Source organism: Pseudocercospora fijiensis, assembly GCF_000340215.1.
Source record: "Pseudocercospora fijiensis CIRAD86 unplaced genomic scaffold MYCFIscaffold_2, whole genome shotgun sequence".
In the NCBI taxonomy this organism is placed as follows: domain Eukaryota; kingdom Fungi; phylum Ascomycota; class Dothideomycetes; order Mycosphaerellales; family Mycosphaerellaceae; genus Pseudocercospora; species Pseudocercospora fijiensis.
Genome location: NW_006921533.1, coordinates 3,539,696 through 3,556,816, shown reverse-complemented (window position 1 = coordinate 3,556,816; position 17,121 = coordinate 3,539,696). Strand labels below are relative to the sequence as shown.

The following is a 17,121-nucleotide window of genomic DNA, read 5'->3' as shown; positions in this document are numbered from 1 at the left end:
TAAAGCTGTGTGCATACAAGGCAAGATTGTTCAATAAAAGCAGCAGCATTCTTCGTTTCACGCTCAACTTGAGCATATCGTACGCTTACGAAGATATCAATCTCCATTACTTCAACAGTGTCATTCAGCGTGCTTCTAGTTTACAAGGCTCTCTAAGCGCAATTGCCCTCTTCATCCCATTCATGCACAGGTTTAGAACCTTTTTCGGTATTTCAGGCCCTCGCATCGAATTAGAGTCCATCGCTAGCGCCGCAGCAATGCCATCAAGAATGACACCTAGGTCGTTTAGCTCACGTCGAGCCAGCGTCGAAATGCTTCCTCTGCGTTGTGATAGCCGTTGCCCCTGCGATAAAGCCAGTGAGCTGCTCCAGGCGGCCTCGTTTGGCGATTCGCACAAGTTTAACTTGTTGTGTCAAGCTCCATTCCTCTACGTTAATATCTCCGAGACCACTTATATTTCATGTTTCATGAAGCCATCCATGTTGTCTTGGTATGACTCGGACTGGCTACCTTCCGCGCTGCCTTCTGCGCCAGGCTGATCCATCGAGAGCTTGTCGCCTTGCGGCACAGAGATCTTCATGCCTGCAAGTTTTGCTTCAGTCTCGCGCACACGCTTGCGAAATTGCAGTCTGTCCAGGAACAGCCGCTGGCGCATACGCTCGACCTCGCGACGTTCTGCTTGAAGAAGTGACTCCATCTCAGAGAATTGCTGCAACTTGAGCTCCATTTTCTGGAGCTGAAGATTCACCGCAGCAGACACTTGATTCGTAAGCTGTCGCTCGGTATGTGAAGCCAGAGCTGCAGCACGAGCGGCGGTCAGAGAAAGAGCTGTGGTTGGAAGGTCATGGCTGGTCGGTGGCTCCCTAGTCGCAAGCGAGGTAGTGTCGTCAACGTCCATGACATCGTCTTTCTCACCCTTGACATCCTCAGGTTGAGTCGTGCCCTCCTTCTCCTTTTCTGCGCCTGCTTCTGAAGAAGCTTCGGCCTCAATGCGGGACTTGAGCTGCTTCTTAACCTCTTCAACGCTCTTGCCAGCAGCCTTTGCGGTTGTTGCGGGATCTGCGAGTCCTGCGAGAAAGCCCATGACTGACATCACCGGGTTGTCAAACTGGCTGAAGGGCAGCCGGCCGCCAGACAGGTATGCAAGATCCGAGGTAGAGTTTGCGGCTGGTGTTTCTTCCAGATACTTGTCTTCGATTTCGAGTTGAAGGAACTTCAGTACGCATTCTTCCCTCGTCCTCGTGCCAACGTGATCGGCGACTGACTCCCAGTTATCATCAAACATTTCCAAGCCTTCTAGCAGCAGTAGGAGCTCAGAGTCTGCCCATGGCTTTTCTTTGTCGCCAATACTTCTGTACGATTCATTCTCAAGCTTTGTGTAGTCTGCCGCGGTTGTGCTGCTTGGGAAGCGGCCTTCCTGGAAACAAAGGCTGCAAAGATCATAGCGCTGGTCCTTGCTTGGTTTGGGCGTTGTGGCAGTCGCAGCTGGATTCTTGGAATTGTGATAACGGACACGGGTGCAATCCTTTCCACAAGAATAGCAGAAGTACTGCTTTCCATCCTGTTTCAGACCCTCTTCTAATGCCTTCGCAGACTCTCCATTGGCCTCGCTACTTTCAGTCTTTGCAGGGGTAACGTCCTTACCCTTGTCATCATAGATGTTCCTTCGCACTTCCAGATTCAGGTCGGCCTTACCCGCGCTGGCAAGGCGGTCAGTCCCAGCATGTGGCTTTCCGGGTGTGACAGTGCTTCCCGGAGCTGGCTGATGCGGCTGCAAGCCACGAGGAGTATCCGCGGTGATTCTGAAGTGGCCTGTAAATGGCGGACCAATGTTTGAAGGTCTTGTATCTGGGTCAATCTGGAAATCTGATCAGCTCTTCGTCCAAGGCTCATCGCGAGTACATATGCACAAACCTGGTAATTGATGAGCCCCCACTGCTCAAGGAAAGCATGGACTCTCATGATTGCGCACACGTCTCCAGCAAGATTTCTTCTGCATGCAGTCACAGTCAGATATTCAGACGGGTTCAATCTGTATGTGTTGACCATGAAATCACGATAATCCTTGTACACAGCAGGCGTTTTGCTGCGGTTTCGGTTGTTGAAGAATTCCGGCAGCGCTTTTCGCTCCAGATTGTGAATCTCGTGCATGTCGAACCATGCGCTGTAGCTGGGCAGGATGATGGCGTGGTTCTGATCAATCAGATTCGACCGCGCCGACTGTTCTACTGCCGTCTTGGTAGTTGCTGCAGGTGTTGTCGCATCTACCGCTGGTGTGCCCTCCTTCGTGTCACCCATCTCTTCATCTTCGCCTGCTTCTTCTGCGTTTTCCGGTGCCGGAGCTTCAGGCGCGTCCAGCGGGTTGTCTGACACCAGCGCACCGTCGCCCCCCTCGACAGCTGGCTTTGCGACATCATCGTTCTGCGGTTTGGCGTCCTCGGCATCTTCGATCATGGACGTGTCTTGGTCTTGTGATTCCTGTTTGGCTTCAAGTGCCTCATTCTCTGCTCGAATCAGCTCGTCGCTGGCTTCACCCGGAGCGCGTGTGCTCTCGGTCGCAAATTCCGAATCCATCGCGCGTTACGTCTAGATTGGTCTCTGAATGGCTGAAGTTGGCGCACGCAGCCAGAGCTTCCTGGTCTCCTGTGTTTGGTGTACGCTTCTGGGTGTGCTCAGATGGTCGGGCGTGGATCGCGTATACTATGTCCTGCAATTACGGCATTTGCGAGAACTGTACAGCTGTCAATGGTGACGTGAATGGAAAGAGTTGTTCTGAATGCGCGGGAGCAGTTTGTGGACATGCACTGCGGAGGTCAAGACGTGTCGCGGACGATGCGATCGCGACGGCTGGGAGGCCGATTTGGCTTGGCGCGGCGGCGCAAGGCCGCAACATTGATGCCTGAAACCCAAAGGATGGAAGAACTGGAAAATGAACTTGACCATGATACACTTCATGCATTTTGTATAGGCGCTATGGCATTTGAATTGGAAGACTGTCTGAATCAAGCCTTCCTTACACTTGACTTCAAGAAACATACGCCGACGCCGGTGCTGTGACCCTTCACGTCAGTGCATAAACTCTACTTGAAGAGCGTCTTCAGGTCGTCCAATCTCTGCTTGTTCTCTTCGGCTTTGCTCCTCTTCTTGTCCATGCTCATTTGAGCCAATTTATTCTTCTTCTCTTGCAGACCAAGAATGCCTTCTTCGATCGAGTCTTGCATGATGTAGTGCTTGATGTAGACATCGCGCTTCTGACCGAGACGGTGCACACGATCAACAGCCTGAGCCTCGACACCGGGATTGAATTGAGGCTCCATAACATAGACCTTGTTAGCTGCCGTAAAGTTCAAGCCTTGTCCGCCCGCCTTGATTGAAACGAGCATAACGACGACGTCTTTCTCGGTCTTGAACATCTCCATGACCTGCGTGCGTTGCTTAACGGACATTGATCCATCCAAGCGGACAAAGGCAACCCTATTCTTGATCAGAGCATGCTCGATGAGATCGAGGTATCCGGTCCAGCCACTGAACACAACGGATCGAATAGGAGCCTCGCCGAGGGTTGCGAGTTCCGCACTCTCCTGCTCAGACTGTCTCAATTCTTCGAGAAGAGCTTTGACTTTGGTGTGCGGGCCAGAGTAGGAATCTTCATCCCACTTGGCAGCTTTGGGTTGGTTTGCCGCGATGCGGCGTTCTTCAATATGCGAATTGTATCCAGACCAGGTGAGTGGCTTCAGTCCGAAGCGTTGGTGTGTCTCATCGTAAGGACAGACATGCCATCGATCAGCTGTCATAGACTCTTCGCATAGCTCAATGTACCGAGGCGTGCAGTTGTAGCAGACGACGTGGAAGCACGGCGTGAGATTTCCAATCAAGTCGTCCTCCTCTTCGCCCTCGCTAATGGCAGGAGTGTTTGCAGCAGAGCTGTCCTCTTCCTCGTCCAAGTCGATTGGTTTGGGTTCCTTCTTGCCCACCAAGCGACCGCAGCCCTCGCATCTATCCATCTCGGAGTCACGCATGGTCTTGTAGAGATTGTATGCTTGAGCATCGGTGGTAAACTCGGCCTCATCCTCATAGCCGGGCTCATCCCCAACATCAAGCACGATGGCATTGTTAGGGTCGTCACCTTCGACTTCCTTCATGTCCTCCTCCGTGAGCATCTCACGGCCATGTGCGCAGATAGCACGCAATCGCCCGATGGACTTCAAGACATGCGCATATGCCTTGCCGCGAAGAGTATTTCCTCCGCCTGTAACGTTATCCAACGTCGTGCGACAGGTCGAAGCGAACTTTTTGTAGAGTGCCATTTCAACTTCGGTGAACTCTAGACGCTCAATGGTCTCTGTTCGCTTGGTGAGGCCGATCGTGTCCTTCAGACGCCGAAGAGTGATGCTGCCTACTAGCAGCTGCAGCTGCTCCACCACGTCCACGTTGCCCATCTTGAAAGGCGACATGATGTACTGATTCCATGTATTTGGGTTGTCGAATGGTGGGATATTCAGGAACTTGACCAAGGCACCCAAATCAGACAGACTGTTTTGCACAGGGGTACCTGTAACGGCCCATCGACGCTCAGCATACAGGTTACAGCATGCCTTAGAGACCTTGGTAGACGTTGTACGAATTTGATGGGCCTCATCGAGCACAATGCGGAACCAGTTGATGTTTGAGAGGGCCTTCTTTTTCTTCATGCCATCGGCAAACTCGGCGGCGGCAATGTTGTAGGTGGTCAGCACCACGTCGAACTTGGCAAGCTTTGCAGTGTTCTGAGTGCGATTAGGGCCATGGTAGCAGTAGACTTTGATCTTGCCTTCACGGCAGTGGACTCCAATCTGCTCCTCCCAATTCGACAAGACGGACTTGGGACAAATGATCAGCGTGCCTTTCGAGTTGCACTCCACAGCGTCTTCAAGGTCGAATGGGACGGCCTGCTGACGAAAACGTATAGCAGCAGTTCTGGTTTCCGCGATGAGAGCAAGTACGCTGAGAGTCTTTCCTAGACCCATCATGTCCGCAAGGATGCCACCTTGCACAGGCTTTGGCTTCTCTGTAACTTCTTGGCCCGTAATGACATGGTACCAGGCAGGCTGACCGGTATTCTTTGCCCTATATCTCCAAAGAGCATGAACGGGAAGCTCGTTACCATCGAAATCGCTACGCTCGTGCTCGAACAAGAAGTTCAACGCTTTCTTCTGGTGCTCCATCAGGTCTGTGGCAATAATCTCCTTGTTTGGCTCCATGGAAGGGATGGCTTCGTTCTTGGCGAGATTGTCGAACATATTCGTGGCTTCGCGGCGAATCTCCTCTACAGAGCGAGAGACGTAGGTGCTGGCTCCTCGTGAGGATTGCTGCGGCTTACTGTCTCGAGGAGGACCGAAGTTCTGCGGTAGCTGTGGGTTTACAAAGTCCCGTCCGCCCGCATGGAAAGGTGCAGATAAGTATAGCTGCCTCTGAGACAGGAATCGACCGATCTGAGCAGCAGCGTTTCGCGGTGCGAAGAAAGTTACCGCCATCTTCAGCAGCTGTGATACACGCTGACCAGCTTCCTCACTTGGCTTTCGTGGACGGCTCAGGAGGTGCATGCGCAATCGCATCTTGTTCATGTTGACGCCATCGAGAAGAGGAGCCACCGCTGCCGCTGCTTTGAGATCCATAGTTCCGAACTTGATCTCGGCATTGTCAATCAAGTCAATTTGCATATTGCGCCCGTTGCCGTATTCGTGGCGAAATGAGATCCTCATGTAAGGCCAAGAGGTCTTCGGCAGGCCTCTGATCAAACTCGCGGAAGGCGTTGGCACACGGTGGACAAGAGCATTGGCGTTGACCAACCCAAGGCAAATTTCATCGTTGCTCGGCTCGATGACCTTGGTGATCTCGACGTCATTGGCAGCTGCAGAGGCAGCGGCAGGCTCATCGTCATCGCCAGTGAGATCTATGGTCTGGTGGGACGGTCCTGCTTCAGCGGCCATCTTCTTGCGCTCATTTTTCAAGTGGTCGCTGATGATACCTCCCTTGCTGATGCTGAAACCCTCGGTCTTCTGCTTTTTTCGTTCGTTTTCATCCTCATCGCCAGTTGTCATCGGGCCTTTGCGCTTCTGGGTCGGCATATCGTCACGACTAGTGACACCATGGAGGCGCTCAATCATGGCAGCGGCACCGTAGCCGGCGTTATCGTGGGCATCCTCGTCTCTTGACGCCTCGCGCGAGATGGTGGTCGGTGCAGCCTTAGGGTCCAGAAGTGCTTTGGCATCGTAGCGTGGCAGATCTGACACTGATGCCGTCGGCTTGCGCGCCTGTTGAGGGCCTTCGTATATTAGCATCGAAGGGTCGCCTGATAGCGTTGGACTGGACAGTGTGTTGAAGTTGGATGGTGGGGGTTTGTTGTAAGCCATGACAACTGACAGTCGGCAGTTCTGGGTACTGCAACTGTTGGCCGTCGTTGGGCTAGGGACGATGTGTTGGAAGGAAAGGGTGGTGTAGGCACGGGGAAGTTGATGCAGATCAAGTCGCTGGTGGTGGTGGTGGTGGTGGTGGTGGAAGTGGAAGTGGAAGAGAGCGTGATGGCTATTGTTGCGCTTTGGTATTGTCGCAACTTGAATGTGATTGGACGACAAACCATCAGCTCACAAGCAGTGCCAGTGCCAAGCTGCATGTGATGTTCAACGCCGAAGCAGGAGTGAAGCTTGCAGAGCGCGGATTCTGGGAGCCGGCAAAAAGTCTACGGAAATGCAGACGTACCATTGTTCTGTGGCTTTTTGGCTGCCTTTGCCTTTGCCTGCTGTTTGGCAAAAGCCTTCGGATTTAGAAGCTGCGCCGGGTTCATGGTGAATTTTCTCGTTCCCAGCCTGTTGCTTCACGAATCACTTCAGTGGCGTTCGTCACTCAGATGAGTGATCTGGCATTGCTGAGTCAACCGGGTGAAGCTCCAGAACATCTCTCGCCTTCTGTCTCCAGATCATGCATGCTGCTTGGCGCTTGATGGCTTGCGGAACAGTGCGATCAGCGTTGTAGAAGTGCGAGAAGGGTGGAAGCCGTGCCGTGGTCGAGGCCGGGCAGGCAGGCGGAACGGAAGTTAGGGTTCGGCCCGGCGCAGTCGACAAGGATCAGATCGCGCAGATCTCGCCAGGTCGTCCGTCTCCTCTTTTTGGAGACTGGACTGGGACCTGCAACAACAACAACGCGAGAGCTCCCACACCTCACCGCCGATATTGTTTCTACGCGGCTGGAAGGCGCTGCAATTGAACAAGCTCAACAATGTCCACCGACTAAGGCACTCGTTTTCTGTCCCATGATCTCTTCTCGGCCAGACAATGTACAACGCATCGCAACACGAACGGTCCAAAGTCAACGCAATTCGATCAAGTTGTCACGCCTCTTTCTCTCTGTTATAGTCACAAGTGGCTGACTTCAAAGTGGCGTGCGGTGTTTTGGCACTTTGGTGCTCTCTGAAACGCCTAGATCCGGGAGAGAAATGACGCTTCTTTGCACCATCAAGGTGGCCGAATGTTTGGTTGAAAGTCGACTACCATCTCATCGCTTACATCTCTCTCCTCATCTCCCTATTCGACTTCGATAGCTCAACCCCTTTCGGTCTGCCCTTCAGAACGCGCAATTGACGGAGCATGCATGAAAGTGCTCGAGCCTTATCAAGAACCTCCCTCTTTCTGCCCAGCGTTGGCCCACGGAGTACACCATTCTGGGGCATTCTTGCGGTATATCTCCATCTGTGGCTGATGCTTTGCATCCTCTACTGGATCGTCGACTGTACCGCCTTTCACGATCAACATCCCAGGCATGGCTTCGGCGTTGGCAATCATGACCGTCGCACAGGTCGCACAATTCTGATATTTGACTTTCTTGCCGGAGTCGCCGACACGCTCGAAGAGGAAGTCGTTACCTGAGAGCTTCTTGAACTGGACACAATCAGCATCTTCACGAGAGAATATAAGAGAGTCGAACGACATACTTTTTCCTGTGGGATAATCATGTTGAAGCTGCCATTTGAGCCAGCTGTCTTGCGACAAGGTATACAATGACAGACGACCTACCGCAATTAGTGCTGAGCCATTTGCTCTCCGATCGAGACCTACGACACCGCCCGGCTCGCCATCATACTCATATGTCCATTGTCCGCAGACGCAGCTTCCTTTGCCTGGCATAACAGCAACTCTGATATGGAGTGTCGGGATAGACTGCACAAAGTGTCAGATAGCGAATTATCAGAGGCGTTGACGAGTTTCTTTGGAACGGAGCTCCAACACGCTGCTGACCAACTAAGAGATTCGGTCCGAGGCAGCCATGCATGAGATTGACTCGCTTGGATTGACAAAGGAACGAGTAGCTTACCTGTTTCCTATTTCCGGTGAAGGCTTTCTATGAGGATGGAGGACCGTTGTAAATGGTTCAGACACCAGCCATGCTCTGGAGGCCAGCTCTCGAGATATGCTGTCTATGCTGATACTGGACCCTCACCAATGACGTACAAATCAAGCTGTCTCTGAGCGTGGCGCTATGGCATGAGGTCAAATCGTCAAGGGCAGGCCTATTAGAAGATGATTAGAGAAGTGGTGTGAGATGGCTGTCTGGTTTGCGACTGTGAAAAAGCCCACAAAGCTCTGCTGCAGCACTGCCTGCAACATGGAACATGGACGCTAGACAGACGCTTCCTCTCAACGGGGAGCATGTCCGGTCGAATGCGTGCATGCGCATTTGATTCACTGGCTGGGACACTTCAGCGATTGATTGAGTTAGGACCATTGGTGCGAGAGATATTGCACAAAGAAGGGAATAATCATCCCAAGTTCAGAGCTACCTCCTTCTTAGGCTCTTCTTGTAGACTTTATCCCACCTTCTACCTTCTACCTTCTACCTTCTACCTTCTACCTTCTACCTTCTACCTTCTACCTTCTACCTTCTACCTTCTACCTTCCTTTACCTAACCTACGTGCAATTAGCGTCGATCGGTTCTCGGCTCTTCTATATATAGTCTAGTATATAGAAGAAGTCTTCGTAGAAGAGCCTAAGGACAAATGTCGCAAAGCTGCAGTATTGACCTTATATACCTACAAAACAGGTAGAATAGTACAACAACTATATATCCTAAGCAAAAGTTATAGTAGAATCGCACTTAGGTATTAACGTAATGAAAATTATTGTCTATATAATAATCTATATATTTCTAAAGACGTAGGAATAAAAATTACAAAACACTACTTTAAGATAAACGCTATAAGAATAGCGTCCGGATTGCCTCTACTACGACATAACTACTACCGTTTGCTATAAACGGAAATACGGGCGGACCCTTAGAATTAGCCGCTCTCTAACCTCTAAGTGTTTGCTAGACGTAAATGTATCGCGTTATTAAGTCCTAAGGCCGATCGGGTAAATTAGGCTAAAACGCGGCTATTCTAGGCCTATACGCTTTACTAAGTACGCGTAACTTAGCGTACACTTATCTAAATAGCGGGCTGCTACCCTTCTTCTTCTTCTTCTTCCTTTTACTCTTAGCTTCTTCTGCCTCGCATCTACTACTCGTATCTACTACTCGTATCTACTACTCGTATCTACTACTCGCATCTACTACTCGCATAGATACCGAGGAAGCTATCGAGGTTCCTTAGTAGGCCTATATCGCTACTAGCGATAGCACTCCTACGCTACGTTAAGATCTAGATAAGCCTATTATTAGCGACTACTTCGAGGGTAATATCCGCCTTAAGGAGTAGTACCGCTAGCGATAGATCGAGCGCTAGGCTAAAGGCTAGAGTCTTTAGCGTATAGTCCGTAGATAGCGTATAGATTATCGCTAGTCGATGCGTGCCGCTACTCGCTAAGGCCCGCTACGACTATTAATAGAGTTAAATTAGGAGGACGTCGATGCTATCGAGGGCGTTAAATATAATAATCCCTCTAATCTTCCTCCTCTACGTATAGCGGCTCTAGATCTAGTCTATTATAGAGGCGGTAGCTTCCTTTAGTTAGGGAGAAACCTTAATATTAGTAAGGGCTATCGTAAGGAATAGAAACAGAAGAAGCAGTAGTAGCAGTAGTAGTAGCAGTATACCTAGGTTAGCAAGAAGGCAGTAGGACGTCTAGCTAAGATATACGATTAGCGTCGTTAATAGTAGCAGTAGCAAGGCATATAGAATACCCTACTATAAGCCGTACTAATTCTTCTATCTCGTAAGGCTTATACTCGCTAGCGGCTAAACTAGTCTACTAAGAAGCTAGAGCTTCCTTAAGATCTATAATAGAAGACCGCCTTCTTTTAGGCTACGACTAATTATATGCTCGATAAGCTATTTAATCTAGAGGAAATCTAGATATTAATATAGGATGCCGGTCTTAAGCGAGAGGCTATCCCCTTCTAGCGGGACATTGTTAAGAATAGCCTATAGTAGGTACTAAATGCATTCTATCCTAATAAGGGCTATATACCTTCGGACCTTTAGCGTAAGGTACTATATAACCTAGTTTTCGCGGGCACCGATATAGTAATAATCGAGAAGACCGGTAGCGGTAAGAGCTTAGTCTACTAGGCATATACTATACTAACTAGTCGCATTAATATCTAGATTATCCCTCTAAACCGCCTTAGTAAAGAGTAGAAGGCTAATATCGACTAAACGATACGTGCGCTTACTTAGAAGTCTATAGTTACTACCGGAAACGTCGAGTTAGTACGTTGCTATATAATCTCTACTAAGACTAAGCGTAAGGACCTAAAGATATACGATAATATCGTTACTAGCAAGTACTACTATATCTTCTATAGTCTAGAGTAGGCGTCTACTCCGGAATTGCGAGAGGTATTTAAGAAGATTGGCGATCGTATTAGCCTTATTACTATCGATAAGCTATACTTAGTATATAAATAGAAGGACTTCCGCGAGGAATTTGCCTAAATATATATCCTCTATAGCCTGTTCCGCAATAATACCCTATAGCTAGGTACCTCTACGACTATCTCCTAGGAGACACTCGAATTTGTCTTAAAGTATAGAGGCTTCCGTAATAATAGCCGCGAGGTATTTAAGACTAAGGTTATCCGTACGAGTATCGATCGGATCGATACTATATATATCTTTAAGACTATTCTGTAGAAGTATAGTAGCGACTTCGATTTACTATACCTATTACTAAAGAAGGCCGTTACTAATAGATAAGCTATACCTACGAATATCGATGAGGCGATCGTATTTATTAATAGCCGAGGAAAGGTTAATAAGCTAACCTATATTCTACGTTAGTAGCTTGTCTAGCTAATAGAGGGCTAAGAAGATCTAACTAAGAAGTATACCTAGAACAATACCGGCTACAATATATATAAAGTCGTCGCTTTCTATACCGCATATATCGCTAATTACGATAAGGATCTCCGATATAACGAGTTTAAGAAGCCTAGCGCTCGTTTATTAACTCGTATTATAGTTAGTACCCTAGCGATCGCTATAGGCACTAACATTAGCGATATTAAGTTCGTTATTATATAGTAGCTACCTATTACGAAGGATATCGACGATGCTATATAGCGAGCTAGTCGTACTAGTCGTAAGCTTAGCGTAGGACAGCGGTTATATACTATCTTCTTCTTCCCTTAGTATATCGACGATATAGCTAAGCGTATTCTAGATAGTATTAACTATGCCTCTATTATTAATCGAGAAGGTCGACCGGCTAACGCGGACTAATACAAGAATCTCGCATAGGGTACTATTATATACTAGCCGATCCGACTAAGCGGTCTACGTAATACCGAGATCCCTAGCGAAGATATTAATAGAGACCTAGATTAGGATAAGGATAACGAGGATACTATTATCGTTCCGAGAGGTATAGGCATAGGTATAGCTACTATACTAGAAACCTAGGAAGCAGGTAATACTAATGCTAATGCTAATACTAATACGCCTAGGCGCAAGAATTAGTCTAAGAATAATATAGAAAAGCGTAATAAGATCCCCGACATCTTCCGCTTATTGTTTAATAGCTAGTATATAGCGACACCTCGATGCCTACGTACTATCCTTAATAAGCGATACTAGGAAGAGCTCCGACTATAGGACCCTAAGGAGAGCCTAGATTCGAAGGACTACTATAACATTGTCTATAATCGCGATCTAGATTCGGTATTCTAGTAGGATAAATAGGCACTACGCCTACCGAAAGCCCTAGTTGTACCGTATAAGGGCTCTAAGCAGTACTTCTTACTACTATACCTATAGAAGTTCTTCGACCGGAAGGCTAATAAAGCTAGCGGCCGGTTTAATACGTACTTCTTTGCTCTTCTATCGAATACCCTTATCGAGGACCGATATATCTAGGACCTCTATAATATTATACGGCATCTAGCACTCGGCGATAGTAAAGAGCAGTCTACTAGCATAAATAGGGAGGAAATGCTTAAGAGTGCGCTAAAGTTCGATAACTAGTACTAGGCTAGCGGTAACAATCTTTACGATAAGCTACGCCTCGGTAAAGTACTTAGATATATTAACTACGACTTTCCTAAGGCATTTAAGGACTAGCAGAAGTACTATAAGGAGCGGAAGCGTAAGTAGGCTAAGCGAAAGACGGCCGTAGAGATAGTAACTAGCGATAATAGCGACGACTAGCCTCCGCCTCTGCCTCCGCCTCCGCCTATAGCCTAGGATCGTCTTCGCTAGTTATAGTAGGATTCGGACAAGTCTCGCGATGCTAATATGTCGCTAGTAAAGAAAGCTATTATAGGTAATCGGAAGGCAAAGGGGAAGCAGTCTTAATCGTAACTAAAGGCGAAAGGTAAGCGTATAGGAGATCTAATCTAGGATAATAGTGCTACGGCCTTATCTGCTCGTATACTAATATAGCGGATACTACGCCGCCGGCGCTAGCGAGAGGATAAAGACAGTAATTATAGCACTCTAATCTCGGTCGCTAAGTCTGCTCTTCGTAAGGCTATAAGCAATCGCCCGCGTCGTATACTATCGCTAACTCTAAAAGTACGAGAGAACTTTACTCTTATTAGCGCGGATATCCTACCGGAGAATCTGCTCGAGGAGAGCCCGACTCGTCGTAAGAAGAGATAGATAGCGCTAGAATAGCGCTAGAATAGCGCTAGAATAGCGCTAGAATAGCGCTAGAATTAGCGCTAGAATTAGCGCTAGAATTAGCATTAGAATTAGCGCTAGAATTAGCATTAGAATTAGTATTAGAATTGGCGCTAGAATTAGCATTAGAATTGGCATTAGAATTAGCGCTAGAATTAGCACTAGAATTAGTACTGGAATTAGCATTAGAATAGCGCTAAAATTAGCACTAGAATTAGTATTAGAATAGCGCTAGAATTAGCATTTAACAAGGTCCTTCCTTACTACCCTTCTATTATGTCCTTGTAAGCTCGCTAAGCAGGCTTGTTTCGAGCAGGACGATATAATCTAAGGACTCTCCTTGCTTATTAAAGACCTTATCCCTCTCCGTAACAAAGTCTAGTCGAGTATATTGCCTTAGCTGTTAACGCGCTTGCTAATAGGGCTTATAAATAGTCGTAGGTGTCCTAGTTGAGCTGCTTCTACGAGAGCTGTTAAGCTGCTTCTACGAGAGCTAGCGTATAGTAGAGCTAGCGTGTAATACCTAGTTAAGTTGCTTCTACGAGAGCAGGCCTAGTTAAGTTGCTTCTACGAGAGCTAGCGCTAGAATTGACACTAGAGATAGCGCTAGAAATAGCACTAGAAATAGCGCTAGAAATAGCGCTAGAAATAGCGCTAGAAATAGCGCTAGAAATAGCAGTAGAGTTGGCAGTAGAGTTAGCATTAACAAGATCCGTTATAGCTACCCTTCTATTATGTCCTTATAAGCTCGCTAAGTCCTTGTCCTTCTACGAGTGCAGGCCTAGCACTAAGCTATCGCCGCTAACCCTGCCTAGTTTAGCTGCTTCTGCGAGAGCCGGCGTATAATATAGGATGCCTAGTTAAGCTACTCCTACGAGAGCCGACGTATAATATAGGATACCTAGTTAAGCTGCTCCTACGAGAGCCGACGTATAATATAGGATGCCTAGTTAAGCTACTCCTACGAGAGCCGGCGTATAATGTAGGATGCCTAGTTAAGTTGCTTCTGCGAGTACTAGTTAAGCTGCTTCTGCGAGAGCTAGTTAAGCTGCTTCTGCGAGTGCTAGCGTATAGTGCCTAGTTTAGCTGCTTCTACGAGAGCTAGCGCTAGAATTGGCGCTAGAATTGGTATTTAATAAGGTCCTTCCTTACTACCCTTCTATTATGTCCTTATAAGCTCGCTAAGTAGGTTCTTCTATTATGTCCTTATAGGCTCGCTAAGCAGGCTCTTCTATTATATCCTTATAGGCTCGCTAAGTAGGCTCTTCTATTATGTCCTTATAGGCTCGCTAAGTAGGCTTTTCTATTATGTCCTTATAGGCTCGCTAAGTAGGCTTTTCTATCGTATTCTTTGCGATAAGGGTTTATAGATAGTCGTAGGTATAGATAGTCGTAGGTGTCGATAGTATATAAGAGCTAGGCGAGAAGCGTAAATTCGAGGAAGCGATAAGGATACCGAGTCCCGCTAAGACCCCGGATTTAGTATAGCAGAGCGCTTAATTAGTAGGATTAAACGTTATAGCTACTTCCTTCCGCGTATTTACAATACCGACTTTACGACTTTTATAATAGCATTACTAATATAGCGAGATACGTCGATTTAGCGCGTTTCTAGTAAATAGCGCTAACAAAAGTGTCTAACACGATAACGACGGCCGCCTTAGGCACTAACACTAGCGAGAAGTTACTAGCGAGAAGTTACTAGCGAGACTAGCGAGACTAGCGAGACTAGCACTATACTTATTATACCGCAGCTATTAGCACTACAATATATATAGCAAGGATAGATACGTAGGGCGATAATATATATCGAGCGCTCGTAAAAGCACCCTTTAAGAAGCTACGATAGCCCTCTTACGTTAACGCCCTCTATTGCTTAGACTCTCCCTAGAACGATTATTCCGATAACTAGTTACTATACAAGGCAGAGAAAACGAATAGTAGCGTCCGGGGATCTAATTAACTAGCGGTACTAAGCGGCTGCAGAAGTATATACTCCGAAGTATACTAGCATTATATATAGCCTATATACTACGCGTAATGCGTAACAATTAACGCATTCTATTACTAACTATAGCACGCGAGGTATATAGGAAGGGACTTATTAAGCGAAATACGACAGCGATCGCTAAAGCGACACTTATTAGTACCTAGACAACAATAGAGTATAACCGCGCCCTTAGTGTTAGAGATACCGCGAAAAAAAGGTTATCGAGCGCGTTATAGTCGTATAGCAATATTAATACGCTTACTAGAAGAGGAGGCGTACTATAGTCGGATAACAGTCTTAATACGCTTACTAGAAGGGGAGGCGCACTATAGTCGAATAGCAGTCTTAATACGCAAAGGGCTACAGTCGTATAGTAGCAGTAAAGACTAAGACTAAGCGCCTTCGGGCTTAAGTACACTAGAGGCCCTTACGCAACGACTAAGGTTATTATAACTAATAGTCCTAACGAAGGCGTTACGCCGACTTAACTAGATACGCGTATATTATCCTATAAAGAATCCGAACGTAGGAAGCCTATAGCCGCTACTTAAGGTATACCTTACTAAAGAGTTTTTACTAAGTTGGACCTATAGCAATGCTACGAACCTATTAACCTACTTAGTCTATTAACCTACTTAGTAGGAGAGTCGCTATCGAGCCGCTACTTAAGGTATACCTTACTAAAGAGTTTTTACCGAGTTAGACTGTTAGCCGCATTATAGGTATACCTTACTAAAGAGTTTTTACCTCCGCTAATCTACCCGAGACCCGTAGTCTATTGCACTAAGACAAGACTGCGATCTAACAATAACTATACTCTTTCGGTTAAATGCATAGTCGACGCCCGCTAAAGCTATAGTATACCTACTCGCTAGGAGAGTCGCCTCGCAACGTCTTGCTTAGCAAAGCCTATCGGAGACCAAACCTCGAAGAGAAAGGACTAAACAAACTACCTGCCGAGGAACCTTAACTATTAGACAAGCGGCTCTGTCGGTAGCAAGCCGTAGAACTAGCAAGGAATAGTGTTAATCGCTATAGAGCTACCTATATACGATAAAGAGGTATCGACACTGTTGCTATTAGAAGCCGATAGCTAGTGTGTTACTAGGGGTATTAGTATATTAGTATATATAGAAGAAGAAGAAGAAGAAGAAGAAGTTAAACTAGGAAGCGTAGGTCTATATTAGCGCATCGCAGGTAAAGTTTGCCTCTACTAATAGGATTGCGCTATTTAGCTATAATAGTAAGGCAACAATAACGGCTATACATTATCGCACTTTTAACGCAATAGCCGCCGACTGCTAGTCGAATGCCTAAGGCTAGAATTACTAGCGACTAGAGGCATTATACGCCTAGCCTAGCTAGCTATTAAGCAATTATCGTACGCCTAGCTAAACCCTTCGTAGCTAGCTATTAAGCAATTATCGTACGCCTAGCCTAGCTAGCTATTAAGCAATTATCGTACGCCTAGCTAAACCCTTCGTAGCTAGCTATTAAGCAATTATCGTACGCCTAGCCTAGCTAGCTATTAAGCAATTATCGTACGCCTAGCCTAGCTAGCTATTAAGCTATTATCGTACGCCTAGCTAAACCCTTCGTAGCTAGCTATTAAGCAATTATCGTACGCCTAGCCTAGCTAGCTATTAAGCAATTATCGTACGCCTAGCTAAACCCTTCGTAGCTAGCTATTAAGCAATTATCGTACGCCTAGTTAAACCCTTCGACTTTATAAGTACCCCCGACGAGGCACGCACTCTAGTCTACCGCTACTACTTCGCCGCCAACCGCACTTTTAACGCAATAGCCGCCCGCTGCTAGTTTAGTGCCGAGGCTATACATTAGGCTAGTAACTAGAAGGTAACTAGAAGCTATTAACGAGAGCTAGATAATAAATATATTAGATTGGATTGCTATATATCTAGACTCCGAATATGCCGAATATAAAAGCTATTTTAATTTAATCCTTAATCGCTGCAATACCCTAGTCTATAGCTATAGCTGTTGCAACAGCCTCGTTATTATCTTAGTCTAGATCCTAAT

At 47.0% G+C, this 17,121-nt stretch overlaps 3 protein-coding genes across 3 annotated transcripts; 1 reads left to right on the top strand and 2 right to left on the bottom strand.

Moving 5' to 3' along the window:
- Positions 1-108: 108 nt before the first annotated feature.
- Positions 109-6,959, bottom strand: MYCFIDRAFT_206697 (uncharacterized protein; the record flags this gene model as incomplete). Its single annotated transcript, XM_007925293.1, has 10 exons — positions 109-1,866; positions 1,911-2,550; positions 2,585-2,707; positions 2,738-2,922; positions 2,949-2,993; positions 3,020-3,051; positions 3,085-6,592; positions 6,628-6,699; positions 6,739-6,851; positions 6,883-6,959. 10 exons carry the CDS (start codon positions 6,957-6,959, stop codon positions 452-454), a joined length of 6,210 nt encoding a protein of 2,069 aa, XP_007923484.1. The 3' UTR covers positions 109-451.
- A 687-nt stretch (positions 6,960-7,646) lies between these two features.
- On the bottom strand, positions 7,647-8,159 carry MYCFIDRAFT_40090 (uncharacterized protein; the record flags this gene model as incomplete). Its single annotated transcript, XM_007924237.1, has 3 exons — positions 7,647-7,913; positions 7,967-8,044; positions 8,091-8,159. The coding sequence occupies 3 exons, from the start codon at positions 8,157-8,159 to the stop codon at positions 7,647-7,649; spliced, it is 414 nt and encodes a 137-aa protein (XP_007922428.1).
- A 216-nt stretch (positions 8,160-8,375) lies between these two features.
- On the top strand, positions 8,376-16,025 carry MYCFIDRAFT_171889 (uncharacterized protein; the record flags this gene model as incomplete). Its single annotated transcript, XM_007925292.1, has 6 exons — positions 8,376-8,479; positions 8,503-8,529; positions 8,563-8,585; positions 8,614-8,759; positions 8,785-8,800; positions 15,985-16,025. 6 exons carry the CDS (start codon positions 8,376-8,378, stop codon positions 16,023-16,025), a joined length of 357 nt encoding a protein of 118 aa, XP_007923483.1.
- Positions 16,026-17,121: the final 1,096 nt, after the last annotated feature.